This window comes from Heterocephalus glaber, unplaced genomic scaffold (genome assembly GCF_053883595.1).
Source record: "Heterocephalus glaber isolate CG9 unplaced genomic scaffold, H.glaber_assembly_v1.0 deba00001687, whole genome shotgun sequence".
In the NCBI taxonomy this organism is placed as follows: Eukaryota; Metazoa; Chordata; class Mammalia; order Rodentia; family Bathyergidae; genus Heterocephalus; species Heterocephalus glaber.
The window spans coordinates 5,422,246-5,440,433 of record NW_028258412.1 but is presented as its reverse complement, the minus strand read 5'-3'; the positions used below and the strand labels follow the sequence as shown (position 1 = coordinate 5,440,433).

General features: G+C 38.6%; 1 protein-coding gene across 5 annotated transcripts in view; it reads right to left on the bottom strand.

Moving 5' to 3' along the window:
- Kremen1 (kringle containing transmembrane protein 1) overlaps positions 1 to 18,188 on the bottom strand; it is a 71,492-nt gene that overhangs the window by 17,143 nt on the left and 36,161 nt on the right. For all 5 annotated transcript variants that reach the window (XM_013071983.3, XM_087197993.1, XM_087197995.1 and 2 more), the window contains 2 exons: positions 11,820 to 11,944; positions 3,599 to 3,752 (listed from right to left, as the gene is read on the bottom strand). In XM_013071983.3, coding sequence (XP_012927437.1) covers positions 3,599 to 3,752; positions 11,820 to 11,944 — 279 coding nt within the window. The remainder of the gene's footprint in view (positions 1 to 3,598; positions 3,753 to 11,819; positions 11,945 to 18,188) is intronic.

Sequence of the window (18,188 nt, the reverse complement as noted above, 5' to 3'; positions counted from 1 at the left end):
AGGAGAGGAGTAGAAACATAGAAAATAACCAAGATATGTTACATGCATGTACCAATTCTCCAAGATGAACAACTATTATGTACTGCAAACATATGCTAATTTAAAAAATAACTAGGGAAGAAAAAACCCTGGGTTGGAATCTTGGCTGTGGTGCTTACTAGCTGGGACAATTTACTTCATCTTTTGATCTGCAGTTTTCTTATCAATAGGGTTGTTGTAAGGATTAAATAACATAAAATATATAAAATCACTCAGGATCAAGTCTCATGCACAACAAGCACTCAGTAAATGCAACTATTTTCATTATAACTAATTCATTTTTACCTCCTAGATGTACTTCCAGTACCAAAGATGATATTCACTATGTGTCTGACTTTAAACCAAATGATTTCTATTTGGCATCTCTAAGAAAGACACTATACTACATAAAACACAATTTTATTTGCCACATAACAGATGCTGAATAAAATGTGCTAAAGACTGTCCTATAAAAACTATAGTTTTTGGGCCGGGGATTTAGCTCAGTGGTTTCGCTGCCTGCTGCGCAAGTGCAAGGACCCGAGACCGAGCCCCGGTACCAAAAAACAAACAAACAAAAAAAAAACTATAGTTTTTGATCAACTTTTCTGTTGATCAAAAATTTACCATTTTAACAATTTTAATGTATACAATTCAGTGGTATCTGGTATATTCATAATGTTGAGTAACTTTTACTGCTCTCTAACTCCAGAACATTTCACCATCAAAAACTGAAAATCTGTACCCATTAAGCAGTCACTCCCCATTTACCTCTTTTCCTTAGCCCTTGGTAACCACATATCTGCCGTTCATATGGCTTTTCCTAGTCTGGACACTAAATAAATGGAATCCTATAATATGCGGCCCTTTGCATCTGTTTTTTTCATTTAGAGTAACACTTTTAAAGATCATGTATGTTGTGGCATGTATCAGGACTTCACGTATTTTCATGACTGAGTAATATTTCACCATATAAATATACCACATTTTCTTTGTCAATGCATTAGCTAATGGACATCTGGGTTGCTGCATTTTGGCCATTATGAATAATGTTGCTATGAACATTCATGTATAATTTTTGGTGAACATATATTTTCAACTTTCTTGAGGATCTGCCTAGGAATGGAATTGCTGGCTTATTAGGTAATAATGTTTCACATTTTGAGGAATTGCCAGACTTTATAGAGCAGCTACATCCTTTTATACTTCAATCAGCATGTAGGAGGGTTCCAATTTCTCCATATCTTTACCCCCAAGTTGCTTTCCATTTTCCATCTTTTAATTAATACTATATTTGATTTAAAGTAGAAAAACAGGTAGCAGACCCACAAACTCTGCTCCTGTTTCCTCACTAATCCAATGGCTTCCAGGAAATGTGAATTCTGGCAAGTGACTGACCTTCTCCATGGGTCTCTTCTACAAACCAACAGTCATCATAACAAAATCTACCTTGGTAGCTACCAGGAAGACTAAGGTGATTATAGGAAACCTCAATACATACAGGGTACTCAAGAAATGTTTACTTCTTCTCTTTTTTTGCTTAATGCTATACCAGGAATTTCATAAGCTCAGCAAACATACTCTCTTGGGTTAAGGTGTCAAGGTACAGAATCTTACCTTGATGAACTCTACGATGATGTGTAGTGCATAGGTATTTGCCAACTAAACATTAGCAAGTTTCCTTAAACATTAGCCATGGTTCAGTGTTTGCCACAACAGAACATTTGTCTTGACATGACATTCTAAAATGTATAGGAAGTTATCAGCAGTCTCCAAGGGGTACACTTGGTTAAAAGATCAATAATTGACCACATGAGGGCGGGGAATTTAGCTCAGTGGCTTCGCTGCCTGCTGCGCAAGCTCAAGGACCCGAGTTTGATCCCTGGTACCAAAAAAAAAAATTGACCACACAAGTCTTCTCACCCTTTCTCCAAACCACAAATATCCATATACTTTAGACAATATCTAAGTTAGAACTTGTAAAGGCTCAGTTATAAATCTGGGCTGGGATGTATAGTCACCATAAGTAGTGGTTACTTGTGCCCCCCCAAAAAGATATGTTCAAACTCTAACACCTGATATCTGTAAATATGACCTCATTTAGATACAAGGTCTTTATAGATGTAAATGAAGTTAAGATGAGGTCATACTAGATTATGGTGGGCTCTAAAATCAATGACTGGTGTCTTTACAAGGAAGCAGTAAGACATGGATGTACACTGAGGAATATGGCTGTGTGAAGAAAACAGAGATGGAGTGATGCAGCTATAAGTCAACAAATGCAGGGATTGTTGGCAAACACCCAAGGCTAGGAAAGCTTCTCTGGAGCCTTCAAAGAGAGCACAGACCTACTGACACCTTCATGTGGGGCCTCTGGCCTCCAGAACTATAAAAGAATAAATTTGTTATTTCAAACCACTCATTTTGTGATACTTTGTTACGATGGCCCTAGGAAACTAATATACCATGCTGTACTTTTGCTCAAAACTGAACCACTCTACCTGGTGGAGATGTCAGGAATCCATCTCCTCTTAAGTACCAAAAAAAGACACTATGGACACTTTCATAGTAATCTCAAACCTTTTTCCTTTGTCTGCCTCATTTGTGACTCTCCTATCTTTTTTTTTTTTTGGTACCGGGGATCAAACTCGGGTCCTTGCACTTGTGCAGCAGGTGGTGAAACCACTGAGCGAAATCCCCAGCCCTCTCCTTTCTATCTTAAAATACAGTGCTTGGGCCAGGGATTTAGCTCAGTGGCACTGTGCCTGCCTTCCAAGCACAAGGTCCTGAGTTTGATCCCCAGTACCAGAAAAAAAATAGGGTGCTGCATTGGTACTGTGATTCTTATAAAGTCTCACGACCACTGAGAAGGTATGAGTGGGTTACAATGAGGACTCGGGGGCTGAGGGGTGAGAACTTGGTACTGGAAAGATCAATGCTGGGATCATACCCCATTCAGAACAGACTCTGCCCCTGGCTGGCTTGTCACAAATGGAGCAAGTCAGAGAGGAGGTGGGTCAGGGCAAACTCAACCTGAGCCCTGGAAAAACAACTCAAAGAATATACTATATTCCAAGATGCATCACAGTATAAATTGGGCATAAATCCCCAATATAAACCCCAACTGCCTGAAAACACACTAATCAGGCTTGGAAATTGTATTAAAACAAGATATTAAAGCTGATACTGAACAGTTATATCCATGTCTATGTAAAATTGGAAGACTTATCTTTTCTAGATTTCCTAAGCAGGTCACAATAGGCCATGCCACCTCAAAGCACTTGGTACAACTGTAGCCTATCACTTGTTAAACATTCATTCTTCCTTTTGGAGGAGAGGCTGAGTTTGCATGTTTGTGCTGTATCCCCAGGGTCTGGGCAGTGCCTGGGCTATCTGGTGCTCCATAAGTACTGAAAAGTGAATGAATGAATACATGGGAGGGAGGAAAGGAGAGAGGAAGGGAGGGAAGGATGGAGGAAGGGATGGGGGGGATGGAGAAAGGGAGGAAGGAAGGAAGGGTCTGCTACCCTGGTCCAAGAGTTCTGTGTTTTAGGTAGTGACAGGCACAAGACATACTCACTATCAAAGAGGATGATCCTGCCATCACCCCCACAGGGCTGGGTGTGATCCCCGAAGCAAACGCTGTTGCACTCGGTGCTGGCTGCCTCCCCGTACTTCCAGTAATCAGGGTTGTTCCCACAGAAGCAAGCATAGCCTGACTCCATCCCAGCAAACTGCCATGACAGACAAGTAGCACATGGTGAGTGTTGTCAGATGGCCTGAAGGAGCCTGGCAGGGTTGGCTCCCAACAATCAGCTTCATCTTCCCGGGCCCACCCTTCCCCTGGGACCTTTTCCTGGTCCCACTCTACCAACACTTGATTCCAGGCTGATGAGGAGCTACACACCACCACACACCATGAAAGTATTCCCCTGTCAATGAACATCCCATTTTAATGTTTGCATTTCTACTGTATATAATTAAGTTTTTCTTTTTTTTTTTTCTGGTGCCAGGGATTGAACTCAGAACTTTGAGCTTGTGAGGCAGGTGAGGTGCCACTGAGCTATATCCCCAGCCCCTTAATTAAGTTTTAAGGGGAGAAAAATCCCATAAACTTGAAACATTAATAATAATACTTAAACATTTTGATTATTTACTACATGACAGGTAGCAAGTGCTTTATAGCAAATACTCATAGCAAACTTATTAGAAGCCCCATTTAAAATTTGTATTTCATCTTTTGTATTAACATATAGTATTGTATTTCAGCATATAGATCTATAAATGTTAACACATGTACAGATTTGTGCAATCACAAGTATTATCAAGGTACATAATAGCTGTATCACCCCAAAAAACTGCTTCATGCTATTGCTTTACAGCCCCCAGCCATAACCCCTAGCAATCACTGACCAGCTTTCTACTATTATAGCTGTGTTTTGAGGAATGTAATGTAATAAAATAGAATCATGTACTATGTAACCTTTTTTTTTTTTTTTTTTGGTACCAGGGATTGAACTTGGAACCTTGCGCTTTCGAGGCAGGTGCCAGACCCACTGAGCTAAATCCCCAGGCCCTACTATGTAACCTTTTGAGACTGGCTTTTTTTTTCTCTCAACGTAATGTCTTTGAGGTTCATCTAAATTGATGCAGGTAATGATAGCTCACTTTTTATTATCTAACAATGCATTACATGAATACACCACAATTTGTTCATCCATTGGACTGTTTCTGGTTTTAATATTCAGTGCTATAATCATTTGTGTATAGACTTTGTGTAAACATAAATTTTCATTTTTCTAGGGTAAGAACTAGGAATGTGATTGCTAGGTCACATAGTAAGTGTACATTTCACTTTCTAAGGAACTACCAAACTTTTCCAGGATGACTGTCCCATTTCATATTAGCAACAACAACATATAAGTCTCAGATGATCTGTCTTTGTCAGCACTTGTTATTATCAGTGGATTTTATTCTAGCCATTCCAATAGGGGTATAATTATATCTCACTGTGGTTTTGATTTGTATTGTTTTAATGGTTTAGGATGCTGAATATCATTTAATGTGCTTATTTACCATCAGTGTATTCTCCACACATTTCTTTTACTTTTTTTTTTTTTTGGTACTGAGGATCGAACTCGGGACCTTGGGTTTTCGAGGCAGGCACCAGAACTACTGAGCTAAATCCCCAGCCCAATCAGTGTATTCTCTTTGTGAAGTATACAGGTCTTGTGCCTATTTTTAAATTGTATTATTTAGCTTTTTACTATTTGAGTTTTTACAGTTCTTTAGTTCTGTGAAAAATGCTTTTTGTGTTTTGATTGGAACTGCATCAAATCTGTGTATCAGTTTTAGAAGTATGGCCATTTTGACTACAATGGTTCTACCTATCCAAGAACAGGAATATCCATTTTCTGATATCCTCTTCAATATCCTTTTTCAGAGTACAATAGTTTTCTTTATAGAGGTTTTTCACTTCCTTACTTGCTGTCTAACCCAATATCATAAGATTTTTGACATTTTTTTTCTAGCTTAGTTTCAGCTCCTTTTTAAATTGGGGGTGTGTGAGTGTTGGGGATTGAACCAAGATGTCAAGCATGCTAATCATGTGATCTACAGCTGAGCTACACTCACAGCCTCTATTTTAAAAAATGAAATATAATTCACAGAACATAAAACTCATCATTTTAAAGTATACATTTCAGTAGTTGTTAGTGTATTCAATTAACTATGCTAATTCCAGAACATTCATCACCTCAAAAAGAATCCCTGCACTAGTTTCAGTTAGTCTTAATTCCTCCCATATCCCACCCCCTGGCAACTACTAACCTATTTTATGTCTCTACAAATTTTCCTGTTCTGGACATTTCATATAAATAGAATTATACAATATGTGGTCTTTTGTGTCTGGCTTATTTTACTCAGCATAACATTTTCAAGATTCATCCATATTACAGAATACATCAACATTTCATTTCTTTTTATGGAGGAATAATATTCCATTGTATGGAATACTTCTTTTTGTTTATCCATCCATCAGCTGATGGACATTTGAGTAATAGTCACATTTTGGCTATAATAAATTATGCTACTGAACATTTGTGTAAATCATGTGTGTGAGTGTATGTGTGTGAATATATGTTTTGACTCCCTTGAGTATATCCCTAGATATGCAATTGCTGGGTTACAAGGAAATCATATGTTTAACTTTTTTTTTTCCCAGTGCTGAGCAGTGAACCAAGGGCCTCTTACATGTTAAACAAACACTCTACTACTAAGCTAATCCCCAGCCCTGTTTAGCTTTTTGAGAAACTGCTAGGATATTTTCCACAGTAGCTGCACCATTTTACATTTCAGCAATGTATAAGGATTCCAGTTTCTCCACATACTCACCAATATTTGTTATTGTCCTGTTTTTTTTTGGTACTGGGGATTGAACTTGGGACCTTGCACTTGCAAGGCAGGCAGCAGAGCCACTGAGCTAAATCCCTGGCCCCTTGTTATTGTCCTTTTAAAAAAAATATACCTATAGCCAAAAATGGATCCACCTTGAGACTATAATACCATAACGTTAAGTAAATCAGACATACAAGCTTAAATATCACTTGGCTTGTCTTATATGAGATACTCAATATACAAATAAAGTACAAAATAAAAGACAGACAAGAAGAAAAAATGTAATTCATCATGGACAATGTACCTAAAACTATGCTGTTGATTTTAGATAATTGTCTTAAGTGTTTACATGTTTTTTGGCCTGTTAGTCTGGCTGTTAAAATCTGTATGTATGTAATTAACTTTACAAGGACTTATAAGATAAATAAGTGAATCTGATGCTGGCCAAAAAAGGGAGCATGGAGGGGATAGGAAAAAAAAAGAATTTAGATGTGTTATGTGTACGTATCATTTCCCCACAATGAATGTAATCATTATGTACTGAAAAGATATACTAATAAAAATAAAAAATTCAAAACATAAATATATACAGCCATGTAGTATCTAATGAATTTTTATTTGCATTTTCCTAAAGACTAATGCCACTGAACATCTTTTCATGTGCTTATTGGTCAGCTGTCTATCTTGTATGGAGAAATATGTATTCAAATCCTTTGCCCATTTTTTTTTTTTTTTTTGGTACCAGGGATTGAACTCAGGTCCTTGCGCTTGTGCAGCAGGCAGCGAAACCACTAAGCTAAATCCACGGCCCCTTTGCCCATTTTTTAAATTGAATTGTCTTTATACTGTTGAATTGTATTAATTTTTTTAAGGTCACATTTAATGTGATTAATTAGTATCTGGCATCTTATTTAGAGTGTAACACCCCAGCTTTGGTACAGGAAAATCTTTGTTTTAAAATATAAACATATTATGTGTGATAGGCTGTTTTTAACAGTAGTTTAAAAAGACAAACACAAAAACCTTGCAAACATACAACTTCCTAGCAAAATTTCTAAGTATATAATTCTCACATAAGGCACTTCCATTAATTCTCAAATAAAAGTTTTTTTTGTAGTCTTCATAAATTATATAGTAATAATGTTACTTCAAGTAAAACTTTATTAAATACTCAATTTTGCCATAAATATCTTTACCTCTGAAAAGAATAGTGGATGGGCATCAAGTTCTGTGCAAGATATTTAAGTGAATGTACTCTTGGGGTTTTTTTAGATTTAGAGAATTGGTAATATTTTATCTTGTTGATGTTGTTCAAGAATCTTGAAATCTTCCAAAGGAAGACTGCTTAAGGCAGTTGGTAAAATGTGTTCTGATGTGCCCTTAGGTAATACGTTATTTGTTTCTAAATTTTTCATCAAGCATGTAGCTTTAATCCATCTTCGAGTTGCTCTACGTTCTTTTTGTAGGCAAATTTTCATTTTTCTTCTTAAGCTGGCTGTTTCTTTTTCCAGTTTAGTTATCCTCTTTTTTGCTTCCATAGGATTCCTAAAGGCATAACTGTGTTCAAGCAGTACTTGTTGATTACTAATGTTTGATTTTAAATTAGATGGTCCAGGGAGCGAGCAATTGTTGTTTTTCTTCAACAGATTCCTTGATTTTAGTTCCTGGGGAAGCTGATGTTAATGTGCTTGTTGTAGGTAGCTGCACAGCCTGCTGCAACGCAATTGGTCGGCATTTCCCTCGCCCCTCATTCGGCGCTATCTTAAGCCTGTTCTGAGGCACTGGCTGCTAAGCTTCCTTCAGGCAGAGGCTTAACAATCGAGGCAGGCGAAGGGCCCCACGAGTTTAGTGGTGACAGCGGGGTGGAGAGAAGGGGTGTGTATGAAGGGTGGGGCGCAAGAAAGGTTCAACCTTCCTTTTCTCTTTATTAATATGACGCATTTGAGCTGGCAGAGCCGACCATCGTGCAGCTCCCAGCACCTTCCTTTGCCTTCACCAAGACGGCGGACACTGCCCGTTCCCTGTCCCTTCCTGTCTCCTGAAAGAAATACGTCTACTGCGTCCCTTTGGGAGTGGTCCTCAGAGCAATTAAAAGTGGTGTTTTCCCCTCCCTTCACTACGAAACTTTCTCAAATCTGTAACTAAGAGCAAGCCGGCCCATTCCGGCCCGCACCCAGCTGTGCCAATCTAGAGTCGGGGTGCCTTGCAGACGGGAAGGATGAGCCAAATGACAGACTAGCGACTACAAATCTCAGGGAGCAGTAGCACGTTGTCCACGTTAACGCGAGAATTGAGAACCTGTATTAATTATACATCTTGGACCCTAGATCATTATCAGATATATTATTTGTAAATATCTTCTCTTATCTATGAGTTTTCTATTCATTTTCTTATTCGTGTACTTGATGTGCAAACGTTTTTAATTTTGAGGAAGTCAAATTTATCTATTTTTTCTTTGGTTACTCGGACCTTCAGTACCATAACTAAGAAACCACTGCCTATTCCAAGGTCAGGCATGTTTATACCTATGCTTCCCTCTAAAGGTTTTATAGTTTTAGCTCTTACATTTAGGTTTTTGATTATTTTTGGTTAATTTTTATATATTGTGTGCAACAGGGATTCAGATTCATTCTTTGTGGATATCCAGTTGTTTCAGTACCATTTGTTGAAAAGACTATCCTCTTCACATTAAGTAATCTTGGCATCTTTGTTGAAAATCAGTTGACCATCAATGTATGGGTTTATTTCTGTACTCTTAATTATATTCCATTCATCCACATGTCCATGTTTTATCCCACTGTTAACAGTATTTTTAAGCAGTATAATTTAAATTTAATTTCTGCCTGATATGAAGCAAGAATAAAAGTTCATTTTTGTTTGTAAAGTGCCCTGCTGTTACTCCAGAAGCATTTGTTGAAAATCTATTCCACTACTGAATTATCCAGGCACCTTTGTCAAAAATCAGTTGCCCATGCCAGGGATTTAGCTCAGTCGTTCCGCCACTTGCCTTGCAAGCACAAGGACCGGAGTTCGATCCCTGGTACCAAAAAAAAGTGCAAGGTCCTGAGTTCGATCCCCAGTACCAAAAAATAAAATCAGTTATCCATATAAATACAGGAACTAAAAAAGGTTAGAGAGTAAATATTTGATTTTGTGTGTCACACAGACTCTTTCTCAACTAAACTTTGTTGTTGCAGCATGAAAATAGCTATAGATGATATATAAATCCATATGCATGGCTGTGTTTCAATAAAATTTTATTTGTTAAAGAAAAAGGTGGGTGCCAGGGACTTAGTTCAGTGGCACCACACCTGCCTCGAAAGCACAAGGTCCTGAGTTTGATCCTCAGTACCAGGGGGGAAAGAAAAAGAAAAGAAAAGAAAAAGGTGGGTGGTAGGATTTAGCCCATGGGCTATTGTTTGCTAACTCAAAATCCATGTGACTGTTCTTATGCCAAAATCACTTGCTTAATGACTGTAGCTTTATAGAACATCTTCAGATCAGACAGGGTAATTCCTCCAAAGCTGACTTTTTTCAAAATTATTTTGGTTATTCTTTACCTTTCCGTATAAGAAATGATGTAAGGATAAAGTTTCATTTTTCTTCATAAAGAGTCCTACTGTTTCTCTAAGCATTTGTTGAAAATCCTTTCAACAAATTTTATGATCAGCTTGTCAGTTCCTTTAAAATCATATTATGATTTTGATCAGGATTACATTGAATCTATGGATAAATTTGAGTTTTCAAATCTATGAAAAAGGTCTATATCTCCATTTATTTAGATTTTCATTAATTTTCCTTTGCAATCTAATATAGTTTTCAGTATATAATCTAAATTTTTTTGTTAAATTTATTCCTTCTAAAAAAGTTACTCTTAATCAAGAAGATGCTCCCTTCTTCTATTCATAGTTTGCTGACTTCTGTCATTAATGAGTTTTGTGTTTTCTCAAATGCTTTTGCTGTATTTCATTTTTTTTCTATATTTCACTTTGAAATAATTTCAAACCTACAGAGAAGCTGCAAGAACAGTACGAAAAACTGCTCTACTCCCTTCACCTAGCAACCCCATTCAAGTTGGCAATTGCCTCAATCATTCCTTTATAGGCAAAGGATGCAATCCAAGGTCAGAGATGTATTTTCTGTCAATTCTTCAATCTTCAAAGAAGTCAGTTCTTTGACTCCTATGACAGTAAGGTTTTCCAAGAATAAAGATCAATCATTTTGTAGGATGTCCTTTGTTATGTATTTGCTTGTTGTTTCTTCACAAATAAATACACAGTATGTGTTTTTGGCAGAAAACACATAGTGATCTTATGTTCTTGTCCTAATGGGCTAGTACAATGTCTACTTTTTGTGATATCACTAGTAATATTAAATTTGGTCACCTGAGTAAGGTAATTATGCCAGTTTTCTCCACTGTAGAATCATTTGTTTTCCCTCTGTAGTTAGTAAGTATTTTCTGGGGCAATTCTTGAGGGTATATAAACTTTTATCACTAGTAAATGAGGATTTGGGATATTTACATATCTTGATACTTAGTTTCTAAATCAATTATTACTATGATAGTTACCAAACGGTGAATTTCCAAATTCCATCATGTTATGGTTTAGATCTTAAATGTTCCCAAAAGTCTCACGTGTTTGGAAGGTGACTGGATCGTGGGGGCACTATCAGCCACTTGTCTCAATAAGATCTGAACCCTGAAAAGCTATCTTCCTTGCTTGGGACTGATTAAGGGCCATTAGACAGGAAAGAAGTAATGAAAGGTGGGAGGGAAAGTCAGAGAGAAAGATGAAGGAAGGAAAGGAAGGAAAGAGGAATCTTTTTCTCCTTTTTTGATACAACAAACAAAAGCATTCTTTATGTTTTTTTGGGTTTTTTGGGTACTGGGGATAGAACGTGGGACCTTGCACTTGCAAGGCAGGCGGCGGAACCACTGAGCTAAATCCCCAGCCCAACAATAGCATTCTTGAACCTTAAAGATTAAGGGATTAATTTCAGATAAAAAAATGCACAGGAAGAAAAGAAAACATTTTGGATTGGTAAACTCATTAGAGCCCAGTAATCTATAAAGGAAATAAACCACTACCTTGGCTTGTTCTCAGATTCTCTGCGCACACAATGATGTCCCTGCTCATAATACACAAGGGCACAAATACATAACTCAGTCAAGGGTCAAGCAAAGATGCTGCTATGTATTGGAAATTTTCCTCCCAGTTCTTAAACAAGAATGGTGCCTCACCCTCCTGAATCCCAAGCCCATTCCTCTAATTTTTCCTTGGCAGAAAAATAGAGTTGTATGGTTTGATGGGGTTTTTTAAAAAATACACATTTTTAAGTTACCTCAGCAAAACACACTTGGATCTTTAGCTTTTTCTACAGTTACATATCCACAAAGCCATTACCTTGAACCTCTGACTCCGACAGAAACTGATGCAGGTCTGTATCGTGAGTTTGTTGGATGTTTTACTGGTGCCAGTTAGAGGAGGTGGGTTTCCATGATCCTTGTAGCAGCCAAGATTTCCAGGCACTAGAGAGAAAGAAAAAGAAAAAATAGAATTTCACAACATCTGGCTGTGAAACACGAAAAAGGAAAAGCAATCTGTGCCAGGTACTTTCATCTCAGCCAATATTTCCACTTCTGAGGTACAAATAAATAACAAGCCAGAAGCTTTACAAGTGGAAGCCTCAGCATTCTCTGCTAAACACCATGTTTTTGCTTTATATTGAAGAATATAAGAAACCCATATCCCTCTTTAATGAATCCAAAGACATTTCATTTTAGCATGTCAATATGGATAGGATTTACTATAGAAGAGAAAGGGGAACATTTTCCTGAAAATAGAGAAGTTACAAATGTAAATTATGCTTCATAGTTACTGAGGGCAGGAAAAGCTCTCAGAAGCCCATTATGCTATAATTTATACTCAAATCCCTTGTTTCTTAAAAAATGTCATAAGTGGGTTTCCCCAAGGCCTCTTGATGAGTGAATTAGTTTCCTATTGCTTCTGGAAAAAATTACCCCAAACCTACTGGCTTATAACAACATACATTTATCATCTTCCAGTTCTGAAGGCCAGAGGTACTACTTGGATATTACAGGGCTAAAATCAAGGTGTCAGCAGAACTAAATCCTTCCTGCAAGCTCAAGGGAAGAGTCTGTTCCTTGCCTTTTCCATCTCCTAGAAGCTGTCCATATTCCTTGGCTTGTACCAACATGCCCCCTTCTTCTGTCATCACCTACCTCTTTCCCTCCTTCTACTTTCATGGTCACAGTGCCTTCTCTGACTCAGAACTTCCTGCCTTTCATTGTTATAAGGACCTTTGATTACCCTGGATGTGTGGATAATCCAGGAAGATCTCTCCATCTCAAAATCCTTAACCACATCTGAAAAGTCCCTTATGCTATCAAAGATCATATATTCATGGACTCTAGGGTTTATGACATAGACATCTTTGGGGGGGGCATTATTCAGCCTACCAATGAGGACATTAATGTTTTACAAGCACATATCAAATGTTTTGGTGTAGTAAAAAAAAAAACTATCTGATAAATACAGGAACTCAAATACAGGTACCAACTTGATAGACAGCGTTCAAAGATAGATTTCAATTATCTTCCTATCAACTAAATGTTTGTATACTACCCTAATGTAACAAAAAATTATGCCAGGCATGTTGGTGCACACTTGTAATCCCAGCACTCAGGAGGATAGCTGTAAGCTTGAGGCCAGCTTGGGCTACATAGTAAATTCAAAGCCAGCCTGAACTATAAAGCTAGACCCTGTCTTAAAACAAAACAAAACATCCCACACACATTTGGCCTCTCATTCCTGCTCCCAATTCCTGTAAGTTTCCTAGGTGATTAGAGCATCTTTTGTTCTAATGAGGCAATCCTTGGTGGGTTCCTGGCTAGCTTCAGGATGGGGGCTGGTCACCAGAAAGGCCATATCATGATTAAAAACTTGAAACTTTCAGCCCCGTCTCCAATCCTCCAGGGAGGCGAAAGGGGTTAGAGATTGAGTTAATAAATGGTCATTCCTACATGATGAAGCCTCCCTAAAAATTCCTGAAACATGGGGTTCAGAGAATTTCTGAGTTGGTGAACACAACCATGTGCTGAGAGGGTAGCACACACCACAGGGACAGAAGCTTCTGTGCTCAGCACACTTTCTGTCTGGCTGTTCATCAGTATTTTTAACATATCCTTTATACTAAATTGATAAATGTGTTTCCAAGATCTGTGAGCCCTGACAGCAAGTTATAAAACAGAGGGGAGGTTGTAGGAACCCTTGAATTGTAGTCAGGTTTGACAGAAATGTGGCTAACCTGGGGCCCACTACTTGTAACTGTATCTGAAATGGACTGCAATCTTGTGGAATTGTGCCCTTAAACTGTGAGTCTGTACTAACTCTAGGTAGTCAGTGTTATAATTTACTTGCAGGATGTCCAGATGGTGTCTAGAGTTGGGAGAATTAGCTGGTTTGGGAAAAACCCACACATCTGCCATTTGGTGTCAGAAGTGAAGTATATGAAAGTACAGTACAGAAAAAAGTTTTTGTTTTTTGAGTTTTTCTCCTTTACTCCCCATGCCCTCAATTCATCTGCTGAAGCTTGAATCCCCCACGTGATATTTTCCATTAGAGCTCATTCCCTCTGTCATGTAAGGAGACAGCAAGAATGTACCATCATCAATAAACCAGAAAGACAGCCCTCATCAGACACTAAATCTGAGGGGACCTTGACCTTGGACTTCCCAGACTCTAGAACTGTGAGAAATAAATCTTTTATTTAAGCCACTTAGTCCAAGAGAATTTTGTTATAGCACCCCAAATTGCCTAAGATAGATCCCTGCCTACTATTGTTCATGTCTTATGGAATCTCTTCCCCTTGAGTATGGCCTGGACTAGCAATTTGATTCTGACCAATGGAATGTGGCAAAGTTGATGGGATGTCACTTATGTGATTAGGTTACAAAAAGTTATGGCTTCATCTTGCTAGCAGATTCTCTACTGCCTTCTTGGCCTGTATATTTTCATGAAGCAATATCCTAGGTTATTTATTTATTTCCTGATACCGGGGATCGAACTTTGGACCTTGCATTTGCCAAGCAGGTACAGTGCCACTGAGCTACATTCCCCGGCCCAATATGCCATGTTAGAGGCCAGGTAGCAGGGAACTAAAAGGTGGCCTTCAGCCAACATAGCTGAGTTTTTCAGTCCAACAATCCACAAAGAACTAAATTCTACTAAAAATTATGTGAGCTAGAAAGTGGATCTTTCCCCGGTTGAGCCTTAAGATGAGACTCCAGACCTGGCAAACACTTGATGGCAGCTTTGTGAGAAACTTTGATGCAGAGGACCTAGCTAAATTATACTCAGGTCTCCAGACTCATAGACTATGTAAAACAATATGTGTGTGCTATTCTAAATCACTATGTTTTGGGGTAGTTGTTACACAGCAAGAGATAACTACTATACTTCTATATTCAAATTATCCTTTTTGAATGAAGAAATAAATTCACAATGGGCCATGGATAAATTAGCTTTTCTTGACTGGTTTTTCCAAAGAGGCAATTCCCAGTGGGCTCCTGGATAGCTTCAGGGTGGGGCTTGTCACCAGAAAAACCAAGCCATTAGAATCTGAAACTTTCCACCCATCCCATTAGTTTTCCATTGGTGTTATTAATTCAGGAACCACTCCAATATCCACTGAAGTTCTCTCCCTTTCTCTGCTTGGCTCCTCATAATTTATATCACTAAAAATATAATAAGACATGAATAAGATCTGGCCCTAGAAGCACTTCTAGGTCAATTGGGAGTTACATATTATCCAATTCCAAAGTGATGGCCATACAGTCTTGGATAGATAAATAGCACAGTCCAGTTTAATAAATTTTATCTCCACTTACTCTTTTAAGCATATAAAAATGTGTGTGTGTGTGTGTGTGTGTGTAGACACACACACATACATTTAAACATTTCCTTTGGCCATCTAACCAGCTCATTTTAAATTGGCAAGAACTACCTCTGCTAACTCAAATACTCACCCTTCCCCCTTTAAGCCTAGTGGTTACCCGTATCCCTTGCGTCACACACGGTTCAAATATAACACATGTGGTTCACCACAAAATGTTAAAATGCATCTTTCGGAAACAAACCAAATCTCTATAGTAGCAAATGTAAACACAATAACTCTAAGAAGTAGCAGTCCATTGTTCAGTGGGGCCCTGGCTTGGGAATGTCGGGGTTTTAGAGTTTAAACAACTGCAGAGAGAACCATTTCTAGTCAGGGGCATATGACTTAAGCTGAGTTTGTTAAAGGGACCTTACATATGGAAACCTGAGCCATACATTTAATGGTTCTTAATAAGAACTACTTGATCATAACCATCTTGGTATTTTACTCTAATTTTTTGTCTCATTTATTCCATTATCCTCACAAGTAAGCATGTTATTAGGTATTAGTCTATAGAGAGCCCAGGCATATAATCATAAATATTAAGGTTGGACATGAGCAAGGACATGGCTGCATTAATGCAGCTGGAACCTATAAGCTTTATTAACAATTCAGCAAACAAAAGCCAGGCAGCTTGCTTCTCAATGGTGCAGTGAGGTCCCAAAACACACCATGAGGTAGATCACTGGGATCACATGTACTCTGTTGCTATTCTAATCCCTTTGAACACCAATGGTCTGAGGCATCATCCTTGCTCACTAAATCCAACACTGACCAAACACTCTCCATTCTACCTCCTAAAATAGTATGTGCATCTGTCTGTGCCTCTCTATCCATAGTACTAACCCTAAGTACTGCCACTTCCCCAGGTGAGGCCTCTATCTCTTCTCACTTAGACCACTGCAGCTGACTCTCCTATTCCATCTCCATTTCTGGCTTATCTACTCTAATATAGGTAGTACAGTGCAACCAAAATAATCCTTACAGTACATGCCAGGCAGGAGGAATGACAAGTGTAGAGGACTCAGGCAAGAATAATCTTGGCCTTTGCAGTAACAGTAAAGACTGAGCCTGACCAGTTACAGGGGGAGGGAAGGAGAGCAGCAGCTGGAAAGGTATGTGAGCCCTGCCTCAGACCCATAAAGCTCCCTGGTTGCCACATAGAATAAAATCCAGATCTTCTCACATGGTATGTAATGGCCTACCTCATCTGTGCTGTTTCTCTTTCTTTTTTCCCACCTCTCCCTCTACCCCTTGGCTAACTTCTATATGAAGGCCAAATTACAGTACATTTGCAAATTTCTAAGTGTACTTTGCTCTTTGGCCTCTGAAATTTTACACCAGCTATCACCTCTGCTTAGAATACTCTCCTTAAGCTTAATGCCTACTTAAGATTCAGCTTGAGCACCACTTTCCCTGGAAAGCCCATCACCCTGTCATCCTCTCTTTGCCCTCCACAAAAAAGAGAGGTATAGTCCCCTGCTGTGCAGTCCTATAGCAGTCTATGCTGAGTTTGATTCTAATACATTTTTGCCTTTCTCCTGATATAAACCAAAGACAACTTAAGGGCAGGACTATATCTTCCATAAGCCACTGTCTTTCCAGGGCTTACATTGGTCCTAGTCACATAGCAGGCACTCTGACTCTGCTGAATAAACAAGCTGAAATCATGGAGTGGGTAAAGGTCCTTCTCAGGGAGCAGTAAATGAACTGGCAGGTAGAAGTGAAAGACAGAGCTTATTTGCATAACAGCATCCACTTAAGGCTAGTAACTGCTGGTTTTGACTCCTTCCTACTCACCACCTTCTTTGGCTATCTAGAAGTATTCTGGAAACTGAGTTTTTCCGAGGTTAATGTTAAAACTTAAATTTTTTCTTTTTCCCTTTGCAGGAAACCTTTCTAAAATGCATTAGATGTTTCTTAAACATATTTAACATAGCTCATCTTGCTGTAAATTTTTCTTGGTGACTTGAAGCCATCAAATGTACTCCACCAAAAAGGCCCCAGAGGGCCAGGGATATGTCGCTCAGTGGTGCCGTGCCTGCCTGGCAAGTGCCAGGTCCTGAGTTTGATCCCTGGTACGAGGAAAAAAAAAAGGCCCCAGACTGGTGTGCTTTTTTGTTATTACTTCTGTCTTTAGTTAATTTGTCTCCTTGTTTGCTGTCTTAGTTTGGGTTGCTGTGTCCTCACATAGTGGAGCGTGATTAAGGTCTGGTTTTTCTTCTCAATAAGGCCACTAATCCTGCCAGGAGGCCTCACTCTCATGAACTCATCCTAAAGGTCTTGTCTCCAAACCACACTGGGGGTTAAGGCTCAACATATGGATTTTAGGGGCACACAAACAAGTAGTCCAAAACAGTTGTTTGTCAAGGCTGCTGACACCTTAGAACATTACAACTAAAAAGGAATCTTAGAGAGAGCATCTACTTATTACTGTCAGTGCCCACAGTATTTGCTTATCCTCTTCTTAATTTGCTATTTTGTAGACTTAGGACAAAACTATGGAGCTTATTAGGATGAAAAAAATTATATAAATATATATATGAATAAACCAGATGTGGTGACATGTGTCTGTAGTCCCAGCTACTTGGGAGGCTGAAGTAGGAGGATCATTTGAGCCCATGAGTTCAATACCGGTGTAGGCAACCTAGCCAGATCCTAGCTTTTAAAAAAGAAAAGAATAGTTTCTAAAAGAGGGAACAAGGGCTGGGGATTTAGCTCAGTGGTTCCACCACCTGCCTTGCCAGTGCAGGGACCCGAGTTCAATCCCTGGTACCCATAAAAAAAAAATAAAAGAGGGAACATATTTATGTTTC